The sequence below is a fragment of the Rhineura floridana genome, chromosome 8 (genome assembly GCF_030035675.1).
Source record: "Rhineura floridana isolate rRhiFlo1 chromosome 8, rRhiFlo1.hap2, whole genome shotgun sequence".
Lineage (NCBI taxonomy): Eukaryota > Metazoa > Chordata > Lepidosauria > Squamata > Rhineuridae > Rhineura > Rhineura floridana.
The window spans coordinates 123,853,514-123,870,242 of record NC_084487.1 but is presented as its reverse complement, the minus strand read 5'-3'; the positions used below and the strand labels follow the sequence as shown (position 1 = coordinate 123,870,242).

The following is a 16,729-nucleotide window of genomic DNA, read 5'->3' as shown; positions in this document are numbered from 1 at the left end:
CAAATGCAATATACTGTCAAGTTGGAGATTTAATTGCCAAAGCCAGAAAGTAGATTCTATAGGTGTCGAGGAAGCTACTTCTAAACGTTTCTTAAATGAGACTGCTCAAGACCTAATAGTCTTTAACAATTGGTGGCCCATTTGGTAGTAACTAGACATGAAGATAAAATTTTAAAAGTCAGCTTTGTTTTAAATATTGTAGACAAACATATTCTGATGTTAGGAAACAACAAATATGGAGGCTTATGAAACCAGGCTTTGCTTGCTTGTAAATTGAAAGCAGAAGATTCTAATAAGGGATGTGTGGTTCAGATTTGGACAGCTGTATTTTAGGATAAAATGTACAATTTATTTTGTACAGCACTCCTAGGTAGGAAAAGTGGTTCTGGAAGGATGAAGCCAGGGGAGGGGGGTGCAAAGGGGAAAAATGAAGCCTGGAATGGTGGAAAAAACTGGGTAAAGGGTTATGACAGCCAAAGGAGAAACTCAGTTTTCACTATGGGTAAAAAAAATGTCCAGATGCCAAGTCTACCCAAATTGGTCACTGCCTAGATGGTATATAGCTATCACCATTTTAACTGTGTCATATAATTGCTGCATTCGTACTTCTATAATCTGACAGTCACTTTGTGGTTTGACTGCTGTTTCCTCATGGGGTCATAAAATAAATCAAACATTTTCAGGGATACTTCTTCCATGTCTGGCAGAAGACAGATCAGCATGCATTTTCCCACTCCATACCACACCTGCTGTGGGGGTCATTTTTCATGCTACTTCTAGATGGACTTAGATCTAAATCTACATAGAGGCTCCTGTATATTACTTTAAGAACACGTATTGACACTGTGCAAATTAGTCCATAACTTTCAGCACCCTTAAACTACAGTCCTCAGGATTCCATGACCGTTTAAAATGGCATTACATTGCTTTAAATGTATACTACGAATGGGGGCCTCCTTTACCGTTTATCCTGTGAGCATGTAACCAAACTTACTAAAACAAGGTATGTCTTTCGTTATTATTAGCTACCTCTGCAAAACTTAGCTTTGGTTTCTTTTCCATTACGAACCAGGCGAGCGCATTAACACTGGCAACCCGACTGAAGCTCTCCGCGGGGAGTGTGCGTCATTCTAAGGATGTGACTCAGGCATTCTGAGTTGGCATCTGGCGGGGGGAGCGCGGACGTTTCAGGCAAGGGCCGGTTGAAGACCTTCCATGTAAAATAAGTGGGGTCACAACCCGGACTTTTACCTACTTGCGCAGTAAGCCCCGTGGAACCGAGTTGGACTTGCTTCTGAATAAACACACTGGGCCAGTCGGAATGGACATCGTCTGTGTAGCAACACAGGACACGCTTACTGCTTTCGCGGTGCATCTTAAGCCTCCAACCGGCTGCCTCCTCTCGCATTCCCCATCTTGCCGGTTCTTTATGAGTCCCCGCGACTAATCTCAACCCACTACTACCCTTGGGCCTTGCCTCCCATCCTCCCTTCCAATCGCCTAGGAAACGCTAAGGGAGATTGTCGAACCAGCGCGCGGGCCGCCAAGGAAACCCCGCCCCTACGATCCAACAGCGCCTCTCCCAATCCACACTTAACAAATCAGCCGCGTTTTTCTTCGACGGCGCATGCGTAGTGCGACGTTGCCTGTACCCACCAGACGCTGACGCCCCGCCTCCCTTGGGCCGCCTTGTTGGATGAGCCTAGGTGCGCCTGTTTTCTTGCTCCTTTAGCCTGTGTTGAGTCGGGACGGCGGCAGCGGTAGTTGCTCGGTCTCAGCCTTCTTTCTGTGGACGTGAGACGGCGAGAGAGGGAGGATGTGCGAGCCCAGCAAGCAGGACATTGTCGCCGTCTTCAAACGGCTCCGCGCCGTTCCGACGAACAAGGTGAAGTGGGTTTTTTTGTCTTTTCTTCTTCCAATCCTGGGGGAGATGAACTTTGCTAGTGACACGTTGCACTGCCGCGAGGGGCGGAGCTACTGGGGCTGGATTCCTTCTTCTCTTGTCTACTTGCGGTGCAGTCTCTGTTTTTATATTTTTCTGTCATCTCATGGAAGAAATAGGGGCGCTCTTTGAGCATCCGTAATACAGTTTTTTTCATCCTAACAATCTGGGAGCCTAAACTGTATTGCCTCTCCTAATTATTAAAGGCTTGGGCTGCAATCCTAACCCCGTTTACCTGCAGTAAATCCCATTGAATTCGATGGGAATTAGTTCTGAGTAGACACGGTTAGGATTGTCGCCTTACTGTGTGTTGTATTCTCCCACTCTTAATCTGTCATTTAATGTAATCTCATCGTATATTAGCATTAATGTTCATGTGTGTTGCATTTAAATGCATGTTTGCTAATTAAGAATTAAGGCTGTGGCTCTAACCCCATTTATATGGGAGTGAGCCCCATTGAATTCTTTAGTACTTTTGAGTTGGTATTGTTAGGATTGCATTGTAAGGTGCATTCTCTTATGGCTCTGCCACATAAGCTTAATTTGGAGAGCAATTGTTTTGATCTCTTTCCCCCATGGACCACTTGAAAATTGCTTTGGATCTTGACAGTGCATTTAATATTTTTTCTGCATGTTGTAACAATTGTAATTCTATAGAATTCGGATTGTAATACAATAAAATATAAGAAATAAAAGAAGCAATAAAAACAATTCAAAGATCAGTATGAATATTCAGTGCGATTTATTGTGCTATCTTCTGTCATTAGTCACAAATCCAGAGATATGCTGTAAACCACTGGTGGTCTGCAGACCACAGTTTGGGAACGGTTGTTTTACAGACTTGAGGAAGGGGCTGAAATCTTAAGTGATTTAATGCACATATTTGCAGACAAACTTTTTCATAAGTTATTGCTGACGTTTTATTTCTTTACTCAATTCTCCAAGGCAAAACAAGATGTAGTGGCATTTATGAGTCAGGAATATTCCTGTTCAAATGTTAACCCATGAGCTCAGTATGCAAATATATTATGTGGATAATTGCAAGGGTATTTTCTGGCTAATAAGTTAATATATGTGAAAGGCTTTCAACCATCTTCAAACTATGTAAAATGCTCATAATTATTTTTACATAGCACTATAGTTTATCCTGAGAGAGTGGTTTCCCCAATGATGTGAACCTGAGAGGAGGGCTCAACACTAAATTGTCTGCTGCTGCACCATACTAATGCTGCAGGTTAGCCAATTAGCCAAAGAACACAAAATGTCCTAGTTTGATTAGTGGACTGATTTGCTTTAGTAATAACTTTGTTCTATGTATGTTCATTTAACAGTCAAGAGTTAGTTTCTTTTCTGTTCTGCCTAAACATTTCTCAAAAGCATATATATAGAAGCTGCTCTGAAGATATTGCTACCATTTTGCTTTTAGTAATTTTTTAAACCCAGACAAAAAGGAGACTTCTTCACACCACAACATAACTAAATTTTGGAATTTTCCTCCATAAGACATAATGGTCTCTTGCTTAGGTGGCTCTAAACAAGCGATTATGGAGGATGGGTCCATATACCATCTTCTGCTAGCTATGATAGCAAAATGAAGCTTCCATTTTCAGGGGTAGTCTACACTTTTGTGTACTATTGGATACTGCTAACAAAGTGAAGGAAATTGCTATTACCTTTATTATCATGACCTCCCAGGGGTATCTGGATGGCTGCTGTTGGAAACAGAGTGCTAGTCTAAGTGGTCCTTGCTCTGATCTTGCAAGAGAATTTCTACCTGTCTTTGAGTGCAACAGATTATTGAATATTGGATGGCAGGCCTAGCACCAGCAGGCAGCAACATCTGGCACTGACCCAAGGGCCCAGGAGCTCCCAGGGACCCACTATCCTCCAGTGCCAGGCCTGGTAATCCTCCTGCCGCCCATCTTTGTTGCTGCAGGGGCCTTCTGGTGCCACTACCACCACCTCCGCACTTGCCTGGCCATCCCTTCAGTGGCTGGAGGCTTTGGGTGCTCCACCGCAAAGCCTTCCACAGCTGCCACTGAAAGCATATTGGGCTCAGCCTTCTCAGAAGCAGCTTCTACGGTGCAGAAAGCTTCTTGCTCTCCCGCGGTGCCTCGCATGGTAACTGCGGTGTCTGTGAGGCAACTGCTGCTGAGGGGTTAGGGCCTGATGTGTTTCTGGCAGCAGTGGCTGTGGAAGGGCTTACGGTGGAACACCCACAGCTTTTAATGCTGAAGGGATGGGCAAGTGAGAGTAGAGGAGGAGGCGGTACCAATAGTGGCGGACCCCCACAGCAGTGAAGATGGGCAACAGGAGGAGATGAGGCAGTGACCCTTTAGGGAGGGCACAAGGGTCCACTGTGCCTGAGAGCCCCCAGAAACCTGGAACCGGCCTTGTTGGGTGGTCAGGGGTTGATAGGAAGGTGTCCACTGATAACAGAACACATGAAATACCTAGTGAAATAAAATTTTGTCTTGATATTCTGCTTAGAATAATTCCTTAATTTAGGTAATGCAGGTGTTTAGCACAGAAGAGAATATATCTTGGGTATCAAGTTGTTACTGAAAATACAGTCGTTTCAAATTTATTAGGAACACCTCACGTTTGTTAAGACATCAAGGTATGGCAAAGATACAGTTATAATAGATGTTTGTTTCCCCCCCCTTGTAGATATTTCAGTTATCAGTGGTCTGACTTTGCATGGCTTTGTAGATGCCTTTGCATTTTAATGTTCCTCTAATAAAAAAAACACCCTCCACTGAAACCTCTCTTTCAGAATCAGGAGAAAAAATTCTTCGTTTGTTTTATCTGTTCTACTTAACTGCCCTTCATTCAAATGAACACAGAGTGGTTTACAAACCAATAAAATACAGATGAAATTAACTTATTAATAAATCAACAATTTAAAACATTAGGGCAGAAAGGAGCAGCAAATAGAAATGAAAATATGGCAGCAGACATAATACTCCCCAAATTCCAAAAGTCTTGAGAATAGTCAGTGCCACCAAAAGCCTGGGTGAACAGCTGTGTTTTGACGTGGTGCCCGAATTCCATCACAGTAGAGGCTGATTGTGCCTCTCGGGGCAGGGGATTCCACAGTTGTGACAGCTATAGATCTTGTGTCACCATACAGCACATTCCTGCTGATGGGACAAATAGAAGAGACTCTCCCTGTGAAATCTTTGGGATACCTAACTACTTGCAGCTCTGAATGTGTGTCAAGCAAACTTTGTTTTTTCCTCAGAAACTCATAATGAGATAAAACTGTGGTAAGTTATAGACAGCATAAGGTCACTTATTTATTATTATTTTATTTATTACATTTATATGCCACCTTTCTTTTCATGATAGAAACTCAAAGCGGCTTAGATATGGTTCCTAGGCGGTCTCCCATCCAGGCACTGACTGACCCTGACCCTGGGTGCTGGCCTCATGAGTGCCTTCAGACCATAGCCTGGGACCACTTGCATATAGAAGTGCATGATCATCCTGAGCACTGCTTAGTGTACATAAATACCTTGGATTGTAGAAAGGCTGAACAAATAAGTTGCACCCTCGAGGCATTGTAACTTTGGAAGTAACACTGAATCTTCACAATGCTTTCTGCTATTTCATCCAATTTACCTAAAGGGTGAGTGTGTTGTATGCTGGATTAGAGTGCTGCTCAGTTACCTACTATACATCCTAAAATGTGTCATACATTCTCTTAATTTAGAGCAAAGCTGTTTCCTAATTAATTTGTTTATTAGCATGGATTTTTTCCCCTTAAAAGCAATGCCACTTTTAATACAAAAGTGAAATTCTGAATCCTTATTATTACTTCCTCTTTTCTGGAATTCATGGTCAAGTTTCCATTTTTCTTGTCGGTGTTGGTGGTTTTTTTTTAAAAGCGCAACACATGGAATGGTGTAAAAGCTGGTGAGCCAGTTTAGGAATTCTAGCTGTACTTAAACCTTTTTTTCCCTTTTTTTCATTTTCTTCTTGGTGAACATTGACCTTTCAGAGTGGGTGAAACATTGTAATGTACGTATTCAAACAAGCAGTTATTTTTGCAGTGTAAAATGCAGCGACCACATGTTTTTTGTGTGTACTTTTGTTTGCTTCTGCACCTGACTGTATAATTTTGCAGTAATCGTTCATACTGCCTAATGTTTTATGGAAATATATTTAAAACTACATGCCCATTTAAACCATGGGGAAGGGGTGTAACTCAGTGGAAGAGCATCTGCCTTGCATGCAGAAGGTCCCAGGTTCCATCCCTGGCATCTCCTGGAGGGCTGCTGCCAGTCAGTGTAGAGATTACTGAGCTAGATGGACCTATGTTCTGCTGGATGGACTAATGCTTTCCATGTTCCTATGATTCTGAGCATGTTCTGAGTTGTGATAAACTAAGCTTCCAGGATGATGAAATCATCTTTTAAGATGATGAAATAAAAATCCTGCAGGGCAAACAGGTTCAGGCAAGTGGGCTAGTTGGAGATAATTAGGTTCAGGAAACAGGTTGCTGGCAAGTGGACCAGTTGGAGATAATTATTTCTGTATATTTATTTAACGAGAGCCAGTGTGGTGTAGTGGTTAAGGTGTTGGACTACAACCTGGGAGACCAGGGTTTGAATCCCCACACAGCCACGAAGCTCACTGGGTGACCTTGGGCCAGTCACTGCCTCTCAGCCTCATAAAAGCCCTATTCACAGGGTCGCCGTAAGTCAGAATTGACTCGAAGGCAGTACATTTACATATTTATTTAACAAAAGTTAGATACTGCTTAATTGTAATAAAATCTCTAAGTTGTGTACAAAAACATTAAAAGTATCAATAGAAGATAGTTAAAACAGGTATTTTAAAACATTCAAAAGATAATTAAAATCAACAGTAAGCTAAAATAGATTAAAACATATGTCAACTTCTACATGTCTGGATAATCTTTGCCTAAACAAAACATTTTAAGCAGGTGCTGAAAAGAATTCAGCAAAGGCACCTGCCTGATGTCAGTAGGCAAGGAATTTCAAAGTATAGGTGCTGCTAAATATAGCTATTTGCAAAATATAGCTATTTAGTTATTATGATCTTTGTGTTCACAATGTTCAGTCATTGGATTATGAGGCCAAAGGTTATTTCAGTCAAGTTTGTTTGAGGTGTGTGTGGACAGGAAAGTCGCAACATGGGTTCTAGACTGGGTACATTCTGCTGAAATATTGCATGTTTTGTGGTAGATGCTCCGATGTCTTAAAGATTTAAAAACTAGCTCATATACCGGGTCGTTTTAGTTTTTGTTAACGTGTCTGTTTGTACACATATGTTAAAAAGTGGGAGCAGCTGTCAGACTGTGGCAATGTATCCAAGTGAATTGTGTTTTATTTGTATAAATCACTGGGCAATTTTATACATGTTTATTCAGAGAAGTTCTACTGTACTCTGTACGCTTACTGCCAGGTAAGCGTGCATAGAATTGCAGCCGTATTCATTTTGAGCAGCTTTTGAGCAGTGTTCTGATAGGCTACCTAATAAAGAGGTAGGCGTATATAGCTTGAAGCAGGTAAGTGAAAGTCTTCCATCTGCAAGTACACTAGAAGTTGTATCAAGGCAGGTATGTCTTCTCCCTGGCTTTAGCTCATTTGCTGGAGTTATTTAGAGCTTTTTATTCTGCATGTCCTGCACTGCAGTTGACATGCTCACTGTCTTTGGTGTTTGTTAATTTGCAATCAGTGCTTGTGCATACCATGCCAATTCCTGGCCAGTGTAGTAATGCTAATTAGTTCCTTCACTCAGGGTTCAAATTTGCTCAGAAGCAACCCAGTGAGACAGAATAAATCGTAACCAGTGATAACTACAGAGTCAAGTTTGTAGCTGAAAGAAATCAGTTCATTCATTGGTGTACAAAGCTGAATGGTGTTGTGAAATTTAAAGAAAATTGAAGCATCTTAAAGCAATTTAAATATTTTGAAATGTATGAAAATAAAACCACTTCAAGCAGTGTCATATAAACTGAATAAACAAATCGTAGTAGTTCCATTGACAAACTAATCAATTAAAGTAATATAGTCTCCAAACTTCCACCAGCCCATCTAGTTGTGTAACACAATTTCTAAATTCCCGTGCATATTAGTAGGTTTGAATAAAGTTCATAGTGACCAATTCAAGGTAGTAGGCCAGGACATTGTGGCCTTCAGATGAGTGAAAGCACATGAAGCAAAGTTGAACAGGCAGCATGTAGTGAGCAGTAGGAGAAAGGAGAGAGAAGCTCATCAAAAATTGTTCTTGCAATACAAAGTTCAAGAACTGGGCTGGGGGGGGATGAGTATTTTTTTTTGCTTTTCTTTCATTATTTACTTGGGGAGACCCACAAGATGTAGATTTTGAATTGCTATGGTCTATCTGGGATGGGAAATGGTGTAACTGGAACCTTTGCATTGTCAGCAGATCTTCACACAGGGCAGTAGGACACATTCCAGCACTGGCTTTCCCCCAAGCATGTTACGGCTTCACCTTTGCTTTGGCTTCATGGGTGTTTCCTTCTTCCTATAGGTAACATCTCATTATGCTGACAACGTGTTTCCTTCTAATCTTATCTTCCTTCAGGATGCTGAGGTCTCACATAGTAGGCAACAATGTCTTAACACAAAATTCCAAGGAGCTTGGACATTTCCTCCATTTGATCCTTCTGGCTGCTGTACTGTGTTCTGTAGTTCCTGGTTCTGCAGGGCTGGCAAGGTCCAGTTTAACAGCATGTTGTGGTTGGGATTGGACAAGTTTAGACTTAGTGGCCTCCTGGCAAACTCCAGTTCTGTGATTCTGTCAATTTGATTATTATCTCTGTTGGCCAGTTTCTACAGGGGCAATAATGCAAATTCAAGCTAGTCAGATCATAGTACGAGTTTGCTCAGGTTTAAAATATTGTTAAGTTTAAAAAACACACTGAAGGGTTTCAGAATACTTTTTCTTCATTTCTACAATACTGTGGTAGTTCTCTCTCTCTTGCCTCTCCCCTCCCCACTGCAACCTGGTATCATTAATCAGAGTATTTAGTCCATTTAATTATACTGTGGATTTTTCAAGTCGTCACATATTGTCACTTACTGAATGATGCCCTCAGAGGAAATCCAGAGGAATTTTACTCTGAGTATCTCAACTTCCTAAAATTTTAAAATGGATAACCCTTTAGTGGCAAGTGCCGAAATTTCACCTGCTGTTCTACCTGGGTTGGGACTAAGTAGACTCTTACTGACTGCTGATGAATAGTTCTTGCAGTAGAACCCAGTACTGAAGGGTGAAGAGAATGAGCTGTTTTGCAAATATGTGAATATTCAGGTTTAAAAGTGAAGTTCCAATATTATTGTCATCTTCTGTTCCATGCAATACTTCTGGAGCCAAGTTTGTAATCTCAAGATGTGCAGTCATTGTTCTTAAGAGAGCTTCCAAATAATGGCTTTATCAGGTGAAGGACTGGTGTACAGATAAATGAAATTTAACCTAATTATCAAGTTGTGATTATTTTCTAGATGTGCTTTGACTGTGGAGCAAAAAATCCGAGCTGGGCAAGCATAACATATGGTGTTTTCCTGTGTATTGACTGCTCAGGGACTCATAGATCGCTTGGGGTTCACTTGACTTTCATTCGGTAAGCAATTTGCATGCTGTTTTTTTTTAAGAAGGGGGTGTTTTTCTGTGTTAATGCATTTGTGTCATGTTGTTCCATGTTTTAAGTAAAGGTGTTTTCTAGTAAAAATGGTTTATTTATCTTGTGTGCTTTTCCTATAAAGAAGATATCCAATATTGCTACTCTGCTGACAGAAGGCATCTGTCAACAGAAGGGGAGAAGGAGATAATTTTCAGTGATTCCTCCTCTGTACTGCAGTCTCTATGTATGTATGTACTGCCTTCAAGTCGATTCCGACTTATGGCAACCCTATGAATAGGGTTTTCATGAGGCTGAAAGGCAGTGACTGGCCCAAGGTCACCCAGTGAGCTTCATGGCTATATGGGGTCTCCCAGGTCGTAGTCCAACACCTTAACCCCTAAATCTGCTCTGGAGGGTCTTCAGTCAGCAAAGGGGAAGCATTCAACACCATCTTAAGAATGCTACTCTGTGCCGATAGTAAATACATGAGAATTTCTTCATAACTTCCATGCTGGGGTTTGGTTCCAAAGGAGAGGTCTGGATCTGAAAAGTGTTCTTTCACTCTCAGATGCTTATCCTTTGGATCAAATCTGTAATTCAGGATGCTGTTTAATGTAGTTTTTGTTGTGCTGGCTTATTTTCTTCTACTGTTCTGGTTTTTATTATGTTAACACATTTTTATATGATTTGTTAGTCAGCCTGGAAGGTTGGGGTCTGAGTTATTTTAATACATTTCTATGGTAACTATTGGATTTCTTCAATGTTACCTTAGAGGTGGAGAATTTAAATTGGTATTAAATGAAAGTGAGTTTGAATATAAACAAAGGTGAGGTTCACTTCCATAGAATCTTTCATACAGTCATACCCTGCTTTAACATACGCAATGGGACCGGAGCGTGTATGTAAAGTGAAAATGTACTTAAAGTGAAGCAATGATCTATGCATGTACTGCACTGCAATCACCACTAGATGGCAGCAGCGTCATGCCATTAAGTGTCTGCATATGTTAAAGTAGGGTATGGTGGAGAATGGAGCATGTACGTTATAGCGAGGCAACTTTAAGTGAAGTGACTTTAAGCGGGGTATGCCTGTATTAATTTTGATAGCCTTCAGCTTTACTGTGAATATTGTTCTCTGAAGGCTGTGCGTCAGAAAACCCCTAAAAAGCAATAATATCTTTACATCTGAGACCTTAACATTTATGGGTGATATAACTAATGTTAAATATCATCCTATCTATTTACTGACCAATCAGTAGTGTCCGTTGGATAATAGCTACTTTCTTTGAATATTTTAGTAGCTTTCCTAAATAATGGTTGGTTCTTTTTACATGAGCTAGTAAAGTATCCACAGTTAATCATAAGTATCTGTAAAAGGAAATTTCCCTTTTTGGGTGATTATGCTATGTAACTGTCAATTTTCTGTTTTGATTTTGGCTTTAAAGAGTCAAAATATTTTGAGTAACTTGTCTTACTCTCCTTCCAGATGTATGATTGAATATTGCATCATTTGTTACACAAGATGGAGAAAACATTTGGCACATAAAATTAAAAATAAGTCAAGATCCTCTTTTGCTGTGGCTTGTACCATCAGAGGTACAGCAGTGTTTTGTTTCTTTACTGCAGGGCAGAACCTTGAATGATGGCTGTTTGCAAAACAAAATCCTTCTCCTGGGCCACAGTATTAGCAAAGGTGTACATATTTCAGATGTACAATATTCCAGATTTTAGGAAAACCAACCTAGGAAACATGCACTGCTTTGCTATGAATGATGATAAATATCCAGATACTTAAAGAACTTTAGATGTACATCTAAAAAAAGTAGTATGAGAATATGGAGAGGCATCTGAGATAGATTCATAGAGGCAGAGAGAGGCCAATAGGTGACTGCAACAGACAAAAGTACTATTGGAAGCAGAGTCATTCAGGAGCAGAGTAAGGGGTCTCTTTATGTGGTGTGACTATCTGGACTGTTTGCTTATTCAGTTGTCAGAAGAACTTAAAAAATAAATTTGAAAACAAATGTACCAAGTCTTAAATGTGCTTAAGGGCGTTTTCATATATTATGCAGCAACAAGTCCAGGTTTGCTGCTAAGTATACTTGACAGGTAACACTGCCAATCCTGCCTTTGATGTGAATACTGAAATAATTTTAGGTGTACATCTAAAAAAAAAGTAATATGAGGAGAAATTCAAGTTCTATTAGCCTTTCTTCAATGGGTTATCTTTAGAATATCTAGATTACATGGAGAAATTGATATTTTCTCAAATGGCTTGCCATTTATTTATTTAAAACATTTATATTCCATCTTTTGTCTTGACAACAGCGCTTCAAGGCAGCTGACAATAGGAAAATTAAATCATAATCAATAAAATCTTTTTAAAGGTATGGTGACTTGAAAACTCTGTGTGGACGATGATGGAAAATGTTTTCTCAAGCCTTAAGTGCCGAGTATGAGTGTTCCAATTTTAAATAAAACATAAGCAATCTGATCTTAATGTAAATCAGAATATGTGTATTTGATCACACTTGTTAAGGTAGCTTTATAAGCTTTGAATGAATTTTTTTTGAAAATCTATTCAAATTTTCATTTATTTGTAGATCAACAGAGTTAGATTCTAACTGGTCATGGTTTCAGCTGAGGTGTATGCAAGTTGGAGGAAATGCTAATGCTGTAAGTTTATTTGTGAAGTTGGATTTCCCCCCCTTGTTTCCAAAGATCCGTGTTTAACATTCATATTTTGTAGAAGGGTTGTGTGTGTGGTTCAAGCATGCTGTGATTTTTGTGAGTGCAAAACAAGTACATTTGTAGAAATAATTTGCTAAGCCATGACCCTCCAGATATTGTTGGACCAGAACTCCCATCAGCCCCAGCCAGTTGTCAGGAGTCCAACAACTTCTGAATGACCACAGACTAGTCACCCCTAATTTTTGCATAAATTTCTACCCCACTTATTTAATCACAAAGAGTTCCTAGAGTGGCTAACAATACTGTATTGAACACAGAATTCTGTTTCTGAGAATCTTGGCTTTCTTTGTTTACAAGCAGGTTTCTATCCTCCATGGATGCAAATATGTGCTTGAAAATGTGTAAGCAACGCCTGCTGAACTATTGGATACCAGAATTGTTTTTTCAGTGGTATGTGGGTTGGGGTTCAGTATCCTTGTTCTTCCCATGATTAGAATAAATTATGCAAAATAACAAGAACTACATAATAAATTGTGTAAACTAAGCAACTGCAGTTCTGCATAATCTATACAAATCATAAAATTTGGATTGCCTTAGTGCATTTTTTTAAACACTTGAATACAAACAACCCTGATAGTAACTATTTGATTTTCATCGCCCAAGTATCATCATACATTTTAAAACCAAATTGTATAACACATTATCTGGATGATATTTGAAGTTAGACTTAGAAGAAAAATATTTACATTAAATAGGAAAATGCTGTATGCTAACTTTCATCTCATCACTTGCATGCAAGATAATGTTTGTCCTAACATAACTTTTAAAACTGTACTTGAGTAGGAACAGAAATTGAAAAGGTTGCCTAAAGACTGTTGTAGTTGGCTATGTCACTTGACTTGTATGTTTTTATATATTTCTGGTGAAAAATGGTGTGTGTATATTGTAGTTGCTGTAGTTAACTGGGTGCTTGTATGGCATCTGCTAATTCTAAGAACGTTTTTTGCTGTTTTGTAGTACACTGTAATCTGAACAGTGATGTTTGGGGCCAGTGACCCAATTTTTTATAGTTTGGAACTGTTCTGTGTTGCATTCTCCTCAGAAACATTTTTTCCATATCTTTTTTTTTTTTTTACAATAATTTTTATTCAAATTTTCATAAAACATAGAAAACAAAATCATAAAACATTCAAAGACAAAAAACAAAACAAAACAAAAATGATTAAACAAAAAAATAAAATAAAATAAAATGTTGACTTCCCATTTGTCACATATCAAATCAGTTATAGGTCTACAATATATAACAATCCTGTCTCTTAAATCATATTATAAAATCACTTTCCTCCAGTAGTTATCTTAATTAATCATCAAATCTCATAAACATTACTTTATTCTTTCCACAAAAAGTCAAAGAGAGGTTTCAATTCTTTAAGAAATATATCTATCAATTTTTCTCCAAATAAACATGTCAATTAATCCATCTCGTTAATAATTTTAATAATCTTATTGTCATAACCATAGTCCAAATAAACATTTCGATTAATCCATCTCATCAGAATCTGTTAGGTCCAATAATTTCAATAGCCATTATTCCATTATCCCTATTAGTTCCATCTTCCATCTTCAATAGTCCTGTTAAGTCCAGTAATTTCAGTGTCCAATCTTCCATTATCAGTATTCCATAATAATCTTGCTGTTGTAGCCATAGTCATATAATAAGAGTCTGATGGGAATTTCCTCTATCCCAAATATTTTCTTGCCATCCATTCTGAATAAGTTGCTGAAATACTGTTGTAAAGTCATATCTGTGTTCTTCTTTTTTACAAAATGCACTGGCTCATCTCTTAAGAGTTTTTCCATTGTCACATGGCTGCAGTTAATTCCATAGATTTTCTCTATATCAAGCTCCATCACATCATTCCAGTCCAGAAGATTATCCAAGCCATTGATAACTTTATCTCTAATATCTTCATTAATTTCTTCAGAGATAACGTTAAATTCCAAACAGTAGATTTTATTTCTAAAATCCATAAACTCCAGATCTTTTTCCAATTCCACATTTGTTCCAATCTCCAGGGCTTGTATCTTCCCTTTATTTTTTCTTTTCTCATCTCTGATCTCATTCTCCTCTCTCACAGGGTCCCCTATTTCTTTAAGCTCCTGCGTCATTTTGCTCAGTTCAATTTTCAGCTCCTTACTACCCTGTCGCAGGGTTTGTTTCGTTATCTCAATCTCATCCATTATTTTCTGAAACATAATTACTTCCAGATTCTCAGCCACTTTCTTGATTGCCATTTTTAAAACCACGAAAACAAAGCAAAACAAAAATAAAGAAGAACCACTTCTTATTTCAGCAACAATTGGGTTAATATTCCAGGCTTGATGACATCATAGTATAAACAGAGCAACCTGCCTTATCTCTCTTGTGCAAGAATGCAAAACAAATTTAGTTCCCAGCATCAAAACAGTGGCGTCGTGAAGAAGCAGATTCGTCAAAATAAAATAGACCAAAAAAAAGAATAGTCCCAGACAATATAATATTCCTCGGAATAGAAATCAGGAATAGAAATCCCTCTTCTGTTTATTATCTTTAGAATGCACTTCCAGGACAGCTTTTTGCGACAGAAACAGAGATAAGCTGTTAATTTCGTGAATAACAGAGAAGAGCTATATCTCACCCAGAAGTTGTCCAAAGCCGATCAATCTGACAAATCTCCTTTTGCTGCAACAATTTAAACCAAGTAAAAAAAATAATAGAAAGAATGGTGCTTGCCTGTTAGTCCGTTCTCTCTTTGAAGAAAAGATAAACGTATCGCTTAAGCAGATAGAGCTTGTTAGAAAGTCCGTCCGGCATTGTTGGCTGGACCTTATCTCATAAATTAATGAAATCCAGTCCTCCCAACAAAAACAGGCTTTTGAGGTTGATCTCTACGTTTCTCCCTGCCCGGGAGAAATTTCATCAGTCAAAAAAAAAAATGTTCTGACTGATTTATATCTGAATAAGCTTCTTTTGAGGCGGGAGCCCGTCCCAAAAGCAGGCACAAGCGAAGTCACCCTTCCCGGAAGTCTTTTTCCATATCTTTTTAATGTACTTTTTGTAGACGATTCAGACACTCATTAATTATTACTTGGAACAGGGAGACTTCATTTATTCTTAAAACACACTTTGAACCTTCCTGGTTGACAGTAAGGTACAAACAGACTTGATTTAATTGACAGTAAAATGCTACATCTTGAACATACATTTGTTTTCATTTTAGGGGAATAAACTCACCCACAAATTGGGGAAGGGCCGTAGCTCAGTGACAGAGCATTCGCTTTGCATGCAGAAAGTCCCAGGTTCAATCCCCGGCATCTCCAGGTAGGGCTGGGAGAGGCTTCCTGTCTGAAATTTTAGAGAGCTGCTGCCAGTCAGTGTAGACAATACAGTGGTCAGGCTCAATATGTCAGTTTCCTATGTTCCTAAATGTGTTTAAAAACACACACATTGTCTGTCTTGATTGTGATGTGCTCTGTTCTTTTGTAGTCTGCATTTTTCCATCAACATGGCTGCACAACAAATGACACGAATGCTAAGTACAGCAGTCGTGCTGCTCAGCTTTACAGGGAAAAGATTAAATCTCTGGCAGCTCAGGCAACACGGAAGTATGGCACTGATGTAAGTGTTCTGCACTCTACCTCATTTATTGATTTCTCTTTTTGCTTTGTTCCTAGACCAATGTTGTATTCCAGGAAATTTAAAGCTTATAAAGCTGACATGTAACAAATCACGTGGTATTCAGACATTTCTATAGCTATGTAAAAAAGTTGCAGTAATCTGGAAAGATAGAAGGTGCTGTATTGATGTTAATTACTTAAATTGTACTTCCAGTATGCCAAGTGCTTTGCATTCTTGAATTATTAACATAAGCAACCGGCAAAAAGATTCCTGTGCTTTGACTTAAATGAAATATTTTTGGCCTCCAGTTATCAGCATGCAATCACTTGACATGTTGCCTTTCTCCACCAAGTACAATCCTGTTCATCATAAAGTTACACCGGAGTTGCAGGAATGTTTGTGCTGACGTATAGGCAGATACAACATCTGTGTGTGTGTGTGTTTAATATGCAGACGTTGTCATTCACAAGTGACACCTGCACATGTGGAAGTTTGTTCAAGCAACATTGGATTCCACCCTAAGTCTTGTAGCCCTTGGAAAAGTAAAGTTAGAGACCTGTTCACTACTGCAGAGGTTGGGGAATCTTGTTCAGTCTGCAGGCCAGACTGAATTGCCAGAGGCAAAAGTGGATGAGGCAGTGGATGTGACTCTTAACCTTTGTATAGTACACTGCATTCCAGCCACACAAGTCAGAGGTTTACACACACTCTCCATCCAAGGAAGCAAGAGGCAATCTCTCTGTTCAAGGAGACATTTCAGCCAGACCGAAGGTGTGGAGCAATGCTGGTAAAGAGTGTGGCTTTGGGCAGAGTCTTGAAGA

General features: G+C 39.2%; 1 protein-coding gene across 4 annotated transcripts in view; it reads left to right on the top strand.

Moving 5' to 3' along the window:
• The first annotated feature begins 1,621 nt into the window (after positions 1-1,621).
• The window catches only part of ARFGAP3 (ADP ribosylation factor GTPase activating protein 3), a 47,712-nt gene continuing 32,604 nt past the window's right edge, over positions 1,622-16,729 (top strand). For 2 of the 4 annotated variants that reach the window (XM_061582329.1, XM_061582328.1), the window contains exons 1-4: positions 1,622-1,885; positions 9,442-9,560; positions 12,163-12,235; positions 15,777-15,908. In XM_061582329.1, the coding sequence (XP_061438313.1) occupies positions 1,817-1,885; positions 9,442-9,560; positions 12,163-12,235; positions 15,777-15,908 (393 nt within the window). In that variant the 5' untranslated portion in view covers positions 1,622-1,816. The remainder of the gene's footprint in view (positions 1,886-9,441; positions 9,561-12,162; positions 12,236-15,776; positions 15,909-16,729) is intronic. The other 2 variants (XM_061582330.1, XM_061582332.1) reach the window with 2 other exon arrangements.